General features: G+C 30.8%; 1 protein-coding gene across 1 annotated transcript in view; it reads left to right on the forward strand.

Annotated features, from left to right (window-relative positions):
- LOC107455558 (uncharacterized) overlaps nt 1-15106 on the forward strand; it is a 254805-nt gene that overhangs the window by 231254 nt on the left and 8445 nt on the right. The window contains exon 4 of the mRNA XM_016073175.3: nt 9605-9814. Coding sequence (XP_015928661.1) covers nt 9605-9814 — 210 coding nt within the window. The remainder of the gene's footprint in view (nt 1-9604; nt 9815-15106) is intronic.

Raw genomic sequence — 15106 nt, forward strand, 5'->3', positions numbered from 1 at the left:
AAACTGTACTGGTCTTCTCGGACAAATAAGGACACAGATTACGCGATCAGACAAATTCACCCTGTACTCACTTTTGCTATGTGAAAGATCAAATCTGGTGTGTGAAAACTATTTTGCTAAATCCGGGCTTGACCGCAATTCATAGACTGGAGACATCTGAAATAAATTATTTCGTCGATGCTATTAACCGGGGGCTATTTTATATTAGCTGAACTGTTTAATCTTTCTCTAATCTGACGTTTAATGTATATGAAGTTATACAAATGTAATTGAGGAATAAATTTATAGTTTTAAAAATTTTTTAAATCTGGTATTGAATGAAGCCATATACTGTTTTTTTTTAAGGAAATTAAAGTTACCCTGTTTAGACCTGCACATGATCCATTTTAGTTGACAGGTGTTGATGAAACTTGGTATATACGTCAGATGAAACATCGGAAAAAAATTAAAAAACTCGTCTTCGGCCACAAGTGTAAAAAGGGCACTTATAACGAAAAAACACGAGTTGGATACGTTAAGCTTTATTTGATCATATCATATATTTTTTTATTATGTATTTCATTTTCATTAAGCAGATGTTTAAAACGCGTATGCTAAGAAAACATTTTAAATATATTATTACAACTTGACGGGTTATGTTTCCTTTAACGCGATTTCTTTTTTGCTTATGAAAATAGTTTCCGCGCTCTTTCTCACAGCACACTACAATTTTTAAGATTCTTTTTAATTGAGCAATTAATTTTAGAGCCTATATTTCCATGGGCCGTTTTGTAAACCCTTTAAACATCAATATCTTCGTAGTTCAACTGACAAATTACTTTCTGATATAACAATGTTACCTGCAACGCTCATTATTTCTTCTTGGAAAGATGCAAAATGCTTTCATGTTTTTTTGACTGGGACTAAAATCTTTTAAAGGAGTCTTTCCGTAAACATGGATAGCACCATATATAGGACAAAATATGTACTATTTGTAGATTTTCCCCCCATGGTTTATATGTCATACATACGAAATTTCATAGACATCAATCAACCAGAATCGACTCCAAGTTGGTCGAAACATGGTAACTTTAACAAGCAACCTATATTTCAATCTGTCAGTCTTATTGAATATTTTTTTAAATGGTTCGCAGTAGAACACAGTTGTTCACTTGTCAAGCTGAAATAAATATCGAATTATTTATCATTTTGTTATATTGAGGAAAAACTCTTTGGGATTATTTCCGAACCTTAAAGAAATCTTCCCTCAAAACTTCTAAGTTCAGGAGAAGAAATAAATTTAAATTGAGTTAAAAAGGGATAATCCGAACCTAGTAGAACACAGTTGTTCACCTGTCAAGCTGAAATAAATATTGAATTATTTATCATTTTGTTATATTAAGGAAAAACTCTTCGGGATTAATTCAAAACTGCATAGAACTTCAAAGAAATCTTCTCTCAAGACTTCTAAGTTCAAGAGAAGAAATAAAACTAAATTGAGTTAAAAAGTGATAACCCGATTTTACGAAAATTTCACTTTCCCAGGGTATCCTACTAGAGCTTTCATTCTATTTAAGTACCTGGTGGCTCTGTTGAGAGATGACAACACAAATCAAGTTCACTTTTAAGGCTTTTTTAGACGATCCAAATTCTTGGACTAAGATTAATTAATATTGATGGAAGCTTGCTTTGCTTTGAGCTTGGATTGTGTAAGCGATCATCCAAGTACTTGGTCCAAGTCCTTGGACAATAGTAGAGCTTTCCATCCAAGTTTTTTCTCCCTTAACCAATCAACGTCGTAGGTTTTGTGACGTCAACAAGCAGGCATCAGATTATGTCATTTTGTAGTCTGTTTTCATATATTTTAGTTCAAATAATCTGTTACGATTTATTTGTGCTTTTATGATTTTATGTGAATTCATTTAGTAATTTTAAACTTATGTCAGTATTATTTTATAATGTTGAATATGAACAATGCAAGTTTTTCTTGTGACCAATCAGTGACGTTCAAGAACTTGGATAGTGTCGACGAATCAGTCAATTTCTTGGACAGAGAAATCCCTCCAATTTCTCGGATTCAAGAACTTGAACCGTGTAAACAGGCCTTTAAAAAAGGCCCTACATTTCTGAACCCCAACTAAAGTATTTTAACTTAATAACCATAATCACAGTCAGTGCTTTCCTCAATCGGTGATAAAAGTTTCTAAACTCCTCATTCTGTAGATAAATGAGTTAACTTTCGTACAAAATGATTAAAGTATTTTATTTTTTATCTGATTATGTCCTCTACTTAGGAGTAGAACGGATGAATAAAATTTCAAGTAATACTTGTTTAAAAACTTCATCGCCTTCAAAAACTTACAAATCGGAAATTAGCGTCAACATGTTTCAAGCGTTCAGAAATAGACTCCCATTTTAAAAACTTACCAGGCGTGAAGGAGAAGAAAGAAAAGTGATTTGAAATACAAAACGTAAATTTGCCAATGAAAAATGGAAAAATAAAGGTAAGGAACAAAACTAGAATGACCTCAGTCGCCTAGAGAGAATAAAAAGATGAAAAACAGAAAAAGAAATTCCTAACGACTATAGTAATTGTTAATGGTTCCCTTGTTAACGACATTAGTTCCTCACCACCTCTTCATAGCTCGTGAAAATGCATTTTACTCCGATTTGCCCCTCTCGATGACTGCGATTTTTCCTTTTCTGTTTTTCATAATTTTTTCTTCCCGCAGTGGACTGGTCGTAAAGACACGGTTCCCAGTAGAACACCGAAGTCAAGCATCACTGACTGCGGTCAGTAAGAGAGTGGATGACCACTTTGATCAGCCTGCGTAGGGATCGAGGATGCACGGAATCGGTCCTCTTTAAACTGATCTACAGCAAAGTACTCGACTTCGCGCAGGTCATCGCGCCACTAAAACAGGGGAGCCATCCCCTCTGCAGAGGATCAAAAATTGCGATAGCATGTCTTCGGATCATCCTCAGGGATGTTTTCCAGACCATCGTCAATAACCCTTTTTGCAACGCTTGTACGCCTTAAATCAAGTACCTACCTACCTCATAATTTTTTCTCTCTCGGCTACTGTGATTTTCAAGTCTGATTCCTCACCTTTAATTTTCCATTTTTTCGTTGGCAACTTTACATTTTATATTTCAAATCACTTTTGTTTCTTCTCTTTGATGTCTCTCAAGTTTTGAAAATGGCAACTATTTCTTAAGGCTTGAAACATCTGTTATTTTCGATTTGTATGTCTCTGAAGTGAATGAAGTTTTTAAACAAATGATATCTTTGCGATTCAGTTTCTTGGGATTATTTGTTTAAAATTTGAGGTAGTTACCAGCCAGATTATTATAATTTTTTATTCAATATTATAAACAAAAGTAAAATATTATAATAATTAGGTTTTCAAATAAAACAATTTTCCTGTTTTAAAAAAACTCTATATCAAATTGTTATACCAATGTATTTTTTTAAGAACTTGCAGATTTTAGGATACCCGTAGCATATTTAAATAATTATATATACATATAAAATGTTTCAGTTGTAAATACATTCATAACAGCTAAAACATAAACCTTTCAACTAAATTGAATCTCGGAGATATAAGTTCCTCATAAATTTAGTTAAATATCATAAAATAACATTTTTTAACTCCACTAAGGAGAAGTGAAATCTATTCATCTTCATTTACCAAGATCATTGCGGCAATCAGTTAATGCTTCGTTGAAATCTGTCGAAATATAACACAAATAAACTGTTTTCTTTTTTGAAATTAGAGTGAAACAAAATACCAAAGCTACTTCAATTTTTACTCGTTTTCTGAGAGAATTTATTTTTTCTTTTTAAGGAAAAATACCATCAGAGTTCGTAAAAATCCATTTCTAAACTTTATTTAACGTGACAGTTTCTTTCAAATTCATCTAAAATATTTCTACTCGAATTTCATTACTCGAGAAAGATAAGATATTTTTTTATCTTTCGACTTGTTACTAAAAAAAGCTTTTAAAACTCATATAACGCGTTTGGTTTTTCAAGTAATATCTAGCTACGACAAATTGGTAAAGAAACGATTTGACTCTGTTAGAGTAATTTATTTTGGCTAAAAAGTGTGATATTTTCTTTTAAAAAAAGTATCATTTATTCTAATTACATGTCTCTATTTATTTCCGGAAGCTAAAGTGTACGTAATTAATGCAACTCAATCAAAAAAGAGAGTATATTTTAAATTATTTTATGGTCTGTTTTTATAGCAGTTTATGAAATCCGTCTTGTGAAGAGTTTATTTTTAAAAGAAAATATTTGCAAGGGAAGCTAAAAGAAAATATTTACATTATAAACTAGAAGAAACTATTTGCAATGGAAACTAAAAGAAAATATTTGCAATGGAAACTAAAAGAAATTATTTGCAATGGAAACTAAAGGAAAATATTTGCAATGGAAACTAAAAGAAACTATTTGCAATGGAAGCTAAAGGAAAATGTTTGCAACAGAATCTTTCAAACATTTAAACTATTAACTAAGCAATCGTAAAAGAATTTATGACAATTTACCACATTTCCAAAGATATACTATTATGCAGCTGTGAGTCAAAAAAACATAACTTTTTGGATATTAAATTATTTATCGTGTTATTCAAAAAAAATTTTTTTTAATGAGTGTTCACAATTTTTTATTTCTACGAAACAAAGTGTACCTATTTTTCAGTGACATCTCTATATCAACAGCCTGGCATTCTATGGGTTTAAATATAAATTAATATTGTTTTCCAAGAAACAGCAAATTCAATAAAAGTTGGATACGTTTAATAGAGCTGCCTGAAAAATAACAATCTATAATACTGAGATTGATAAACCGAATAAAATTACAAATTGACATTCCTCTATTTTTGTACGCATTTAACACACACCCAAGAAGAAGGACTTCGTTTCCTCTGAAAGTTAGGTGACTGAATTTTGCGTATGGTTATTTCACCTTTATGTTATAGGTCAAAATAACCTAAAACATAAAAGTTAGGAGCTAGTGTTTAAAAATGGTCTCTACGACCATTTTTTAACTTTTTATGATAAGCCTCATATGATATTTTAAGTCTCATATGATATATAACCTCATATTACAAGACCTCATATATTGAACCTCATATTATAAGATTCCCTGTTCTAAACATACAGAGTGTCTTAAGTTAGACTAATGGTTATCAAAAATTAGTAATAGAGAAATAATTAAAAGTTTTTTTAAAAAAAAAGAAAGAAAGAAATGTAACGGCAAATATTTCCTTCCCAATTTTCTGCTCGAGTTTATTTTTTCTCTCGATAGATGGCGCTGTGGATAGTAGATAAAGAATAATAGCTAAAATTACATTACGACAGGTCATTACATCATGTGATTGAGGCTGATGGTCAATGTTTCAAGAAACTTGTAATAGAATTTTCACTCTTTAAAATGTTTTTCAAAAATGTGAATTTCAATTGTTTTTCTTTGTCTTACTCGCTTACTATCTGCGGGGACATTTTTCAAAACTGGAAATTAACTAAAGCAAAACCTCTGGATAAAAATCTAAACCTGTCACATGTATTTCCGTCAAGAATATATTTTTTACCTTAACGGATTTCTTGTCATAAATTTTTGAAAACCATCAATCTAATATAGGACACATTGCATTAACTTTTGATTTATAAGAAAAGGTTTGTAACAGTTCTAATATGCATAATACAATACAGATTAGAACTGCTACAAGCCATATTATAATCTGCATGTATATATTTATAAGAAACACTGATCTGAGAAAATTACATTTAATGGTTGCTTAGTTTGATGTCAATCATATGTGTCGAGAAAAAAAAATGGCTATATATTTCCAATTTATGTATAATATCTAATTTATATTAAACTTAATCACTTTATAAAATTTTATTGAATCTTAATGTGTAAAATTGAAACATTTCTGAACATTATACAGCAGTACTCCTTATTATTATCCAATTTACTAATCTACCAGTAAAATGTATTATTATTATTAAAAAGTAAAGCATTCCCACAGCAATTCATAGAAAGCCAGGAAGAGTCATGGAGGTTAAGGCTCCACAATTTCGAAACCAACCACATGATAGTAGCAATGTCGTCAGTATTGTGCACAAGCCACCTTAACTTCCAAAATAAGCTGGTATCCTGAAGTTGGGTGGGCATTAAGTTATCGTTGAGCATTGAATTCAGCCCCTTCCAATGACTGCTTTATGTCTTGAACAACTGAGACATCATGGAATATTACGTAATGTTATTCAGATTACTTTTATAACTTTTGCGAAGAATTTAGAATATTTTACAAGCTAAGAGTTGAAACTTTTTGATTATAAATTGTAGGTAGATGATGCACTTAAATTTATACAACAGAGTATTTCCATACTTATATACCAAGAAATTGTTTGCCGGAAACTCGTTTGATTATGAAACTCAAGTTTCTCTAGCTGTAATTAACCAGCCACTAAGCTAGCTCAGTGGCGATGCCTTGGTGTGTGGCTAGAAGACATTTTCAGTGTCGTTAGTGTGAATTTCGGAACTCAAACTTGAAACTCCTTTTTTTTTTTAGATTAGAGCTTTTTTTACTTGATTTTATTCTTTAAATTAGTATCTTTTGTTTCTATTTACTTTATATAGTGTATATGTTTTATTTCAATTATTTTAATAAAAGTGTTCATTTATTTTACTAGCTGCACACACAAGAATTATCTGTTTCTATACTTTTATAACCTTAATTAAGAAGTTCAAGCCTACCAAAAATCTGAAACATTTTTTTATAAAATTGTTGTGTGACAATAAACATACATTTAAATTCCTGTAAAAGAGTTATCTAACTGTTTCTATACTTTTGTACCCTTAATTAAGAAGTTTCTATTTTTCTAAGAACTTTTTGCTTATAAATTGGGTGATATAAATGTATTTAAATGTCTAGAACAGAATTCTGTAATTATACTTACTTAGATTACATTCAGTTGAGTTTGTCAAATTAATAATCTCTCTTAAACTGATCTAAATTTAATAACGCTAGTCTCATGGGACAATATATACTGCCTTCATAAGCACATTTTACTCTATTAATTTATAGTTGAGATATTCATTTTGTTCCAAAATATCACTAGTAAAATATTCTCAAAAAGAAAAAACATTATATTTTACCCTCCTAAAAAATATTATTTTCATAAGATTACGAATTTAAAATGTGCACATTAAAGATGTTTAGTGAAACTGAAATTTTATTTCAAATACTTAGGCCATCTCTTAAAGATATTTTAGATTTGATTTTTATGTCCAGAAGCGTGAAAAGCACTTTAATTTTACATTAGATATACTGTACTGTCTGTACTGCCTGGCAATTACGAGATGAGTCATCAACATCCCGAAAATCTACCTGACTGAAAGTGTATCTCGTGATTGACAGACTGTATCAGTATTTGCTTATATCATTCTGCACTCGAATGCAAAATTCCTCTTATTCTAAAATTTTGATATTTAGCTTGTACACATTTTATGCTTTTATTAAACTATAGTTAAAAAGAATTTATCCTTATTATTATTTCATTTAAGAGAATTATGGTGGGAAAAAATAGTAAATTACTTAAAATTTTTGTTGTATCTTTCAAAAAAATATTATTCATATATCATGAAACAAACTATTTACATTTTCAAATAAATGTCTACTAATTTTTTTGAGCTTTCTAAAAGATACAACTTATTATATGCTGATAAACATTTCATTTTAAGACATTCATAATAAATCCCTAAGCATTTGAAATGAAATTTGAATTGAATAAAAATAATATTTACTTCTTTATAAATGCATTATTAAATATATTGAAATATATTTTTTGCAAGAAAACCATATTTTCCTAAGGTACTAATAAGGCAAATTTTCACTCTCGAGAACGTGTTACTTCATTTTTTTATGTTTTAATTAGTTAACTATAAAAAAATTCACTAATTGGATCCATAATTAAAATTGCTCAAGTTAATTTGCTTTATGTTTTACTCGCAAATGTAGAACAAACTATATAACAATTAAAAATATAAAACTCATAAAGAAATGATTAAACACAAAAAAATTCCAATGTTCCAAAAACAATGATTAGGCATGTTTTCCATGTTGATGTTAAATATAAAGTTTAATGATATAAGAGTATCAAAAACACATGCGATATTCTGAAAGATATTATGAACAATTTATCTTGATAAGCTTATTAACTATAGTGTGAACAGGAAAAAACCAACTGGAATTTCATTTTTTCCGCTTTTTGCTCTAAATCTATAATAACGGAAAAGAAAGGAAAGAATTTCAGCACGTAGTGGTCAGACGCTAATTTGCAAATTTCTGTATTTAAATTTTTCGTTAACATAAAAAATAATAAGTTCAGTTCAAGAAAGCATTTTAAATTAAAGTAAAATGTATTAAGAAATTCTTTTCTGGCAGTTATGCATAAGTCATTGACTATTTATTACCCATATTATATAATATCTAGGAAAATAATAAATTTCTTTTCTTAAATATACATTTTCACATTAGTATGGTCATTTGTATTTATAATACAAGTCATTAAACGTAAATCTAGCCCGATGTTGATGTAACAAGTAGGATATTATGCAAATTTGTGTATACTATGCAATTTTCCATAAATGATCTTATGAACAAATGAAAACTGAATACCTTCAAACATCTCGAAAAACTTCCTCCAGTATAGTTATTGTATTTTTCTAACCATTGACTGTAAATAATCCGGATCAAATTACGGTAAAAAAGTACCGGCACTCAAGGTTCTGATACTTTTTATAGGCCTAATAGGGGACCCACAACAGATTTAGATAGTACTATTTATTTACCTTTTCAGTATTATACCCAAATTGTAACAACTGAATAAGTAATTTGGTTTTAACCACAAAACCTAATCATTACGTTTTTAAACACAGATCATTACAGAGCCAAGTTTCTGTGTGAGGATGACCGAGTATATTACTGACATAGCTTTTCTGGTGATCTTTGTGTTTACTGATCTCTAAATTATAAAGTGGTACTTAAAAAACTAGATTTAACAATGTAAATTTACTACCACTATTATAAATTATTTATGATAGTGGTAATAATGTTCCACTATTAAAATTAACTGGCAAATCTAAAAATAGTGTTCCACTACTAAAATAAATGTTCCACTATTATAAATTTATAAAAGCCGTGTAAACCTTTCTATAAAGAACTCTACTAAAATCTGACTTTCAAAGTCTTCCGTAAAAAGAAAGACTAAGCTAAAACTCGCACTGGATTATTTATGCAAAAGAACGGCATTTCATAGTAAAATTTTTTCCATTCATTGGTTAATTCTTAAAAAAAAACAATACTTAGAGTAGTTTAAAAAATAAAATAAAATCTTAACTCTGCAATTTGAGCCATGTCCACTTAATGAGGATTTAACCATCATTACAAAGTTGGGTAAGGTAATTTGTTCGATATTGAACCATAATATCACAACTTCCATGCGTATCTTTATTTCCCAAGTTAAATAAAAAAAATAATCAATGCTATAATGCTAATATTGTTACATGTATCATTTAAAAATCCTTCTACTAGCTCTAATTTTATTTCAGATTATGGGTGTGACCCTATTCCACCTTTACCTGGACCTGGAACATATAACATGACAGAGGAGAAATCATGCTGGAATCGCCCAAGGGAAGGTGCAATCGTGCACTACAGTTGCAATAATACGAAAACTTTACGCGGTCCCGATACTCTAATATGCAGAAATGGATCATGGGTACCACCATTTCCATCGGCCATCACTAGACCATATTGTAGTAAGTTCTCTAATGGAACATCTTTCGGCAATATGTAAAATTTGTATGAGATGGTTCAAGAAAAAAATTTAAACTATCTTAAACTATATAAATTCTCTCAAACAGAGTAGATAGAGGTTTACTCAACGATCAAAGACATTCTTTATGTATGAATACTGCTACATTTCTTTCATTAAATCAATCAGAGTTTAATAGCTGAATCAAATATTTTTTTTAAGAAAAAAATGAGTTTATTCAGAAAAAAATGAATAATTCGAAGTAACAAAAAGTATACTTTAAAAATTAAAAGCTCCTATAAAGTATCGGTATTTAACATTTTGCATCTTAGAGTCGTATCAATAAAATTGGAAAATTTCCCGAACTTCCCATCAATCAGATAATGCAGGCAAAGAATTCATTACTAAAAGGAAGGTAACAGTTAATTGTAACGTAAGTTACTAAGTTTTGTAGTTTTTTACATAGCTTTATGTTGCTAGGTTGAATAACACAGAGGCCAATGCCGGCAAATAAAGTATTTATTAAAACATAATATGCGGAAATAATATCTTGCACACGCAGTGCTATGCTAAAGGAATACATCCGAATCAACCAACAATCAGTCAGCTTCTTCAACAAATATATATATCGATTTCCCCTATCGGGAAGTCGTTGTACTACATTACGCAACTCGCGCAACTTACCTGAGAGGGAGAGGAAAAATGGGATTTTATTTGCATATCAACAACACTCCCCCTGCGAATAAATACATATTTTTTCCACAAAATATAAAACATAAATAAACTAATTTCTCATACAACTTAAACTTATTAACAATTAATCAATTAAATTTATTTGTGACACAGTTCAAGTTAGCTTGTCAAAAGTTACAGCTTAATTAGTTAGGAAATCCGCGATCATTTCGTCCGTTTGCGCATACTCTACTTTAAAAATTTTGATAATTATATCCTTTGCGTAATGAAGTTTCAAATTGATATGTCTCGTTCTAGAAGATGATTTTGCACTATTCAACCAATCAATTGCAGATTGATTGTCAGACGAAATGGTCCCAGGTTTCATTGCAAATATAGAACAATGCAATTCTTCTAATAAATTTAATATCCACATTAGTTCTTTACAAACACCACCTAAAGAAACAAGTTCCGTTTCACAAGTAGATAGAGCAACTGTTTTTTTGTTTATTGCTCTTCCGTAAAATTAAAGAATCACCTAACATTTCAATTTCTCCTGTAAATGATTTCCCATTTTCAGCATTTCCCCTGCTTGCATCGGCATGAGCATTCAAAAGTCCTGATTTGTTACTAAAAAATAATTTTTTATCCTTTGTACCATTGAGATATTTTAACACTCTTTTAACTAAATTAAAATATCGTTTCTCAGGTTTATGATTAAATTGAGATAAGTAGCTCATGACAAATGCTAAGTCTGGCCGTGTTCTGTTCGAGAGATATAAAAGTTCCCCTATTAATTCTTGATATTGTGTTTGGTTAACCATTTCATTTGAACAATTAAAACTCCTATCCTCACCTTTTAAAATTGGTATTTTTACACATTTAGAATCAAACATACCGTGTTTCTGCAATAAATAGTTTATATATTCAGTTTGAGACAAAGTTATGCCCTTTTCACTTTTATTTATTTTAATACCTAGGAATTTATTCTCTGTATTTTCCTTCACTTCAAATATCCGAGATAATTTTCCTACTATATCATTATACATTTCAAGTCTGAATAAATAACTATTAAGTCATCTGCGTATATTCCAAAATAAAACTATTTAGAATTCTCTATTCTAGTGAAAATACAATTATCGAAGCTAGCTGTTTTAAACCTAAGCTTTTCTAATTCCCGTTTAAGGTGTAAATGCCAATTTCGACCAGATTGGTGTAATCCATAAAGACTACGTTTTAACTTGCATACTTTATTTTCACCAAACAAATGTTCAAAACCTGGGGGAATAGCCATATATACAGTTTCTTCTAAATCACTATAAAGATAGGCAGTTTTTATATCCAAAAATTTTACTTCTAAATTTAATTTAGCAGATAATGCTAACAACAAACGCAAAGATTCGGTACTTAACACGGATGAATAAGACTCGAAATATTCGCGATTTTTTACTTGATTAAAACCTGCTGCTACTAACCTAGCTTTGTATTTACTTTCTTTCATAGTAAAAACCCATTTACTCTTAACTATTTTCACATTTTCAGGTTCATCAACTAGATCCCAAACATCGTGTCCGTGAATAGAATTTAATTCTTCATTCATTGCTTTTTCCCATTTTAACCAACTTTTATCACGTTTAGCTTCATCAAAATTGCCTGGAATATTAGTTACTAAGTTTGAACTTGCTTTTTCCTTTATTCTATCAGACCGACGTACACCTAGCTCTAGTAACCTGTTCTCGTCTTCAGTTATTCGTTGTTCATTAAATTCCCGAATTTTTTCTTTAGTTGCACCTACTGGACGACCGCGAGTTTTAGTTTCACTTAAATCTCGGCTATCTTTCAAATCCTGTGGAAATTCAAAACTTGTATTTTGGTCTTCTGCGTTAGTTTGGATATTAAAAAATTTATCGATGTCATTAGATTTATCCTCACCGAACAAATTACAACTACCTAATAATTTCTCATTAAATTTTACTGAACGCTCTTAGATTACTTTATTTCCTTCAAGGTCGTAAATACGATACGCTCGTCTTTCATTCGAATATCCCAACATAATACCCTTTTTACCTGGAATAGAAAGTTTGTGTCTTAAAGCTTTAGGAACGTGATAATATACTGTAGATCCAAAAGCACATAGATATTTATAGTTCTGCTTTTTATTTAAGAATAATTCTTTTGGAACTTCAGTTTTACCTTTTCGAGGAGTTAGGTTAGTAGCATGAGTTGCATAGGTCATTGCTTCAGCCCAAAATTTTAAACAAGTTTACTATCATAGATTAATGTTCTAGCTCTATCTAACAAAACTCTATTAGCTCATTCAGCTTTACCCAAACTTTCTGGGTTGTACAGCACAGATTTTTCATGTGTAACTCCGCAGTCAGTGAAATAAAACTCAAGATCTTTGTTTACAAACTCAAGACAATTATCACTACGAAATTTCTTAATTTTCTTATTTATTAAGTTTTCAAATTTCAGCTAAAAACTTACAACTTCATCATATACTTCGGTTTCGTTCTTAAGAAAATAAGTAAAATACATGCCAGAAAAATCATCTACTAATATTAAAAAATATCTTGAATTACCTAAAGACTTAACTGGGAATGGTCCACACAAATCACCATGTATTAATTCTAAAGTTGTTGAACTTTGAGGAGTTAAAATGCTAAAATGAGGTTTTCTTTTAATTTTAGAAATATCACATGATTCACAAGACAATTCAATATCAATTTTTACATTTAACACTTTAGACATTTTACGCATATAATCAGCATTCAAATGACACTATCTTTTATGCCAAATTACATTCATTTCAGCTTTATTTTTAACTTTGTGACACCCAAGCTTAACTTCTAATTTTTTATTCACACTCAAAGCTTTCAAAATTAAGCGTCCATTAGGAGCAATAATTAATTCTGAGTTTGAATGTTATTTAACATTATACCATTTATCCATTAGACATGCAACTGACAGTAAATTATGACGTAATTCTGGTACATACAATACATTACTAATTATAATGTTTGCATTATTACTTAGTGAAATAGCTTTAACAGTTCTGGTTCCTTTAGTATCCAATGTAAAAGTCTCGCCTGCCTGGTATATTTTGCTATCGCAAGCATCTATAGATTCGAACCAGCATTCATCCTTGCACATATGAGACGTGGCTCCGCTATCCAAGATCCAACATTCGTCCACTTGTCCATTCTGTTCAACTGAAACCAAGGCGAAATTTTCTGGAGTAGCACTATCGGATACCAATGTTTCTTGAAAATTTGGTTTTCGACGACCTTTTACTCTACTGGTCGATGGTTTGTAGCATCTATCTGTTCCCACTTCTTGATGTTTCGAATAACAATCCCTTGCTACATGTCCCGGTCGTCTACAGGCGTAGCAAATTTTCCTTGGTAAACTCTTCTTCTGAGTAGCATGCGCGGATTCCGAATTTCTTTGTCCACGAGATTTCTGTAGTAAATCTTTTTCTTCTTCCCTTAAAGCTTCGAGTATTTCTTCCAGTGACTCCTCTCGTTGAGTTTTTAAAACTTGTTTTCTGCGCTCATATTTTCTGACTAGACCTCTGACCGTGAAAAATACCAATTCTCTGTCAGATATTTTCAGTCCCAAGGAAGCACACTAAGTCGATAATCCTTCAGCTCGAGCTAAATAATCATTTACGACTTCTGAATCCAGCATTTCTAAGCTCTTAAGTTCGGCACCCGCATCAATCTTTCTATCTTCTTCAAGCCCAGGGTAGGTAGTTTTAATTCTTGTCCACGGTAGAAGAAGACATGATCACATGCTTTGGACAGGAGGCTGAGGATGATCCTTTTGGCATGTATGAAATTGAGTGTGTAATTAGAGACTTAAAAAGTGGCAAGGCTCCAGGNCCAAGATTCCGGGCACTTCGTGGAACCCACATGAATAATTGCGAAGAGGAACATCAATTCTTCGCTATATTGACCTGCAGGAAAATTGTGACTCAAATTATTAAACAAACCCTCGAGGACATTCTAGCCCCAGATCAACTGGCCCCAGTCATGAACCAACAATAGAGCATGTCATCGTTAATTTTTACTAATCAACTTTTAGCCTTACATTTTGAATTTTTATCTACTTTTGATTTTAGACTTCATAGACTTCTAGTCAGACTTTTACTTTTAGACATTTACTATTTGGACTTTTAGCTTTCATTGATTTTAGTTTTGAGAATTTTTTTTAATCTCTTGTTTCCTTATTATTATAATCATTTAATTCTCGACATTTACACCGGCGCTATTGGGTTTCATTGCCTTTAACACATGTTTTTAATTGTCAAACTTTATTGTTAATCCACTTTTAACTGATCACCACCACTGTCATTTGGCGAAATTTTACTGTAACTTTAGTTTTTAGAGAAATTTTATTGTAATAATTTTACTTTTATCTCCGTATACCCCCCTGGGGTGGGTCGGAGTTCAACCTTCTTAATTCTTGTCCACAGAGCTTTTGCATTCGTTTCTTCTGCATGTTGCAAAGCCTGTTCGTCTGATAGTGACAACTTCAAGTATGATACGGCATCTTGGTCAGTAGTTTCCCAAACTTGCAATTTACCAGGGTCAGTTGGAGCTTCCTCTGTCAATGCCAACAT

Source organism: Parasteatoda tepidariorum, chromosome X1 (genome assembly GCF_043381705.1).
Source record: "Parasteatoda tepidariorum isolate YZ-2023 chromosome X1, CAS_Ptep_4.0, whole genome shotgun sequence".
NCBI classification, from domain to species: Eukaryota; Metazoa; Arthropoda; class Arachnida; order Araneae; family Theridiidae; genus Parasteatoda; species Parasteatoda tepidariorum.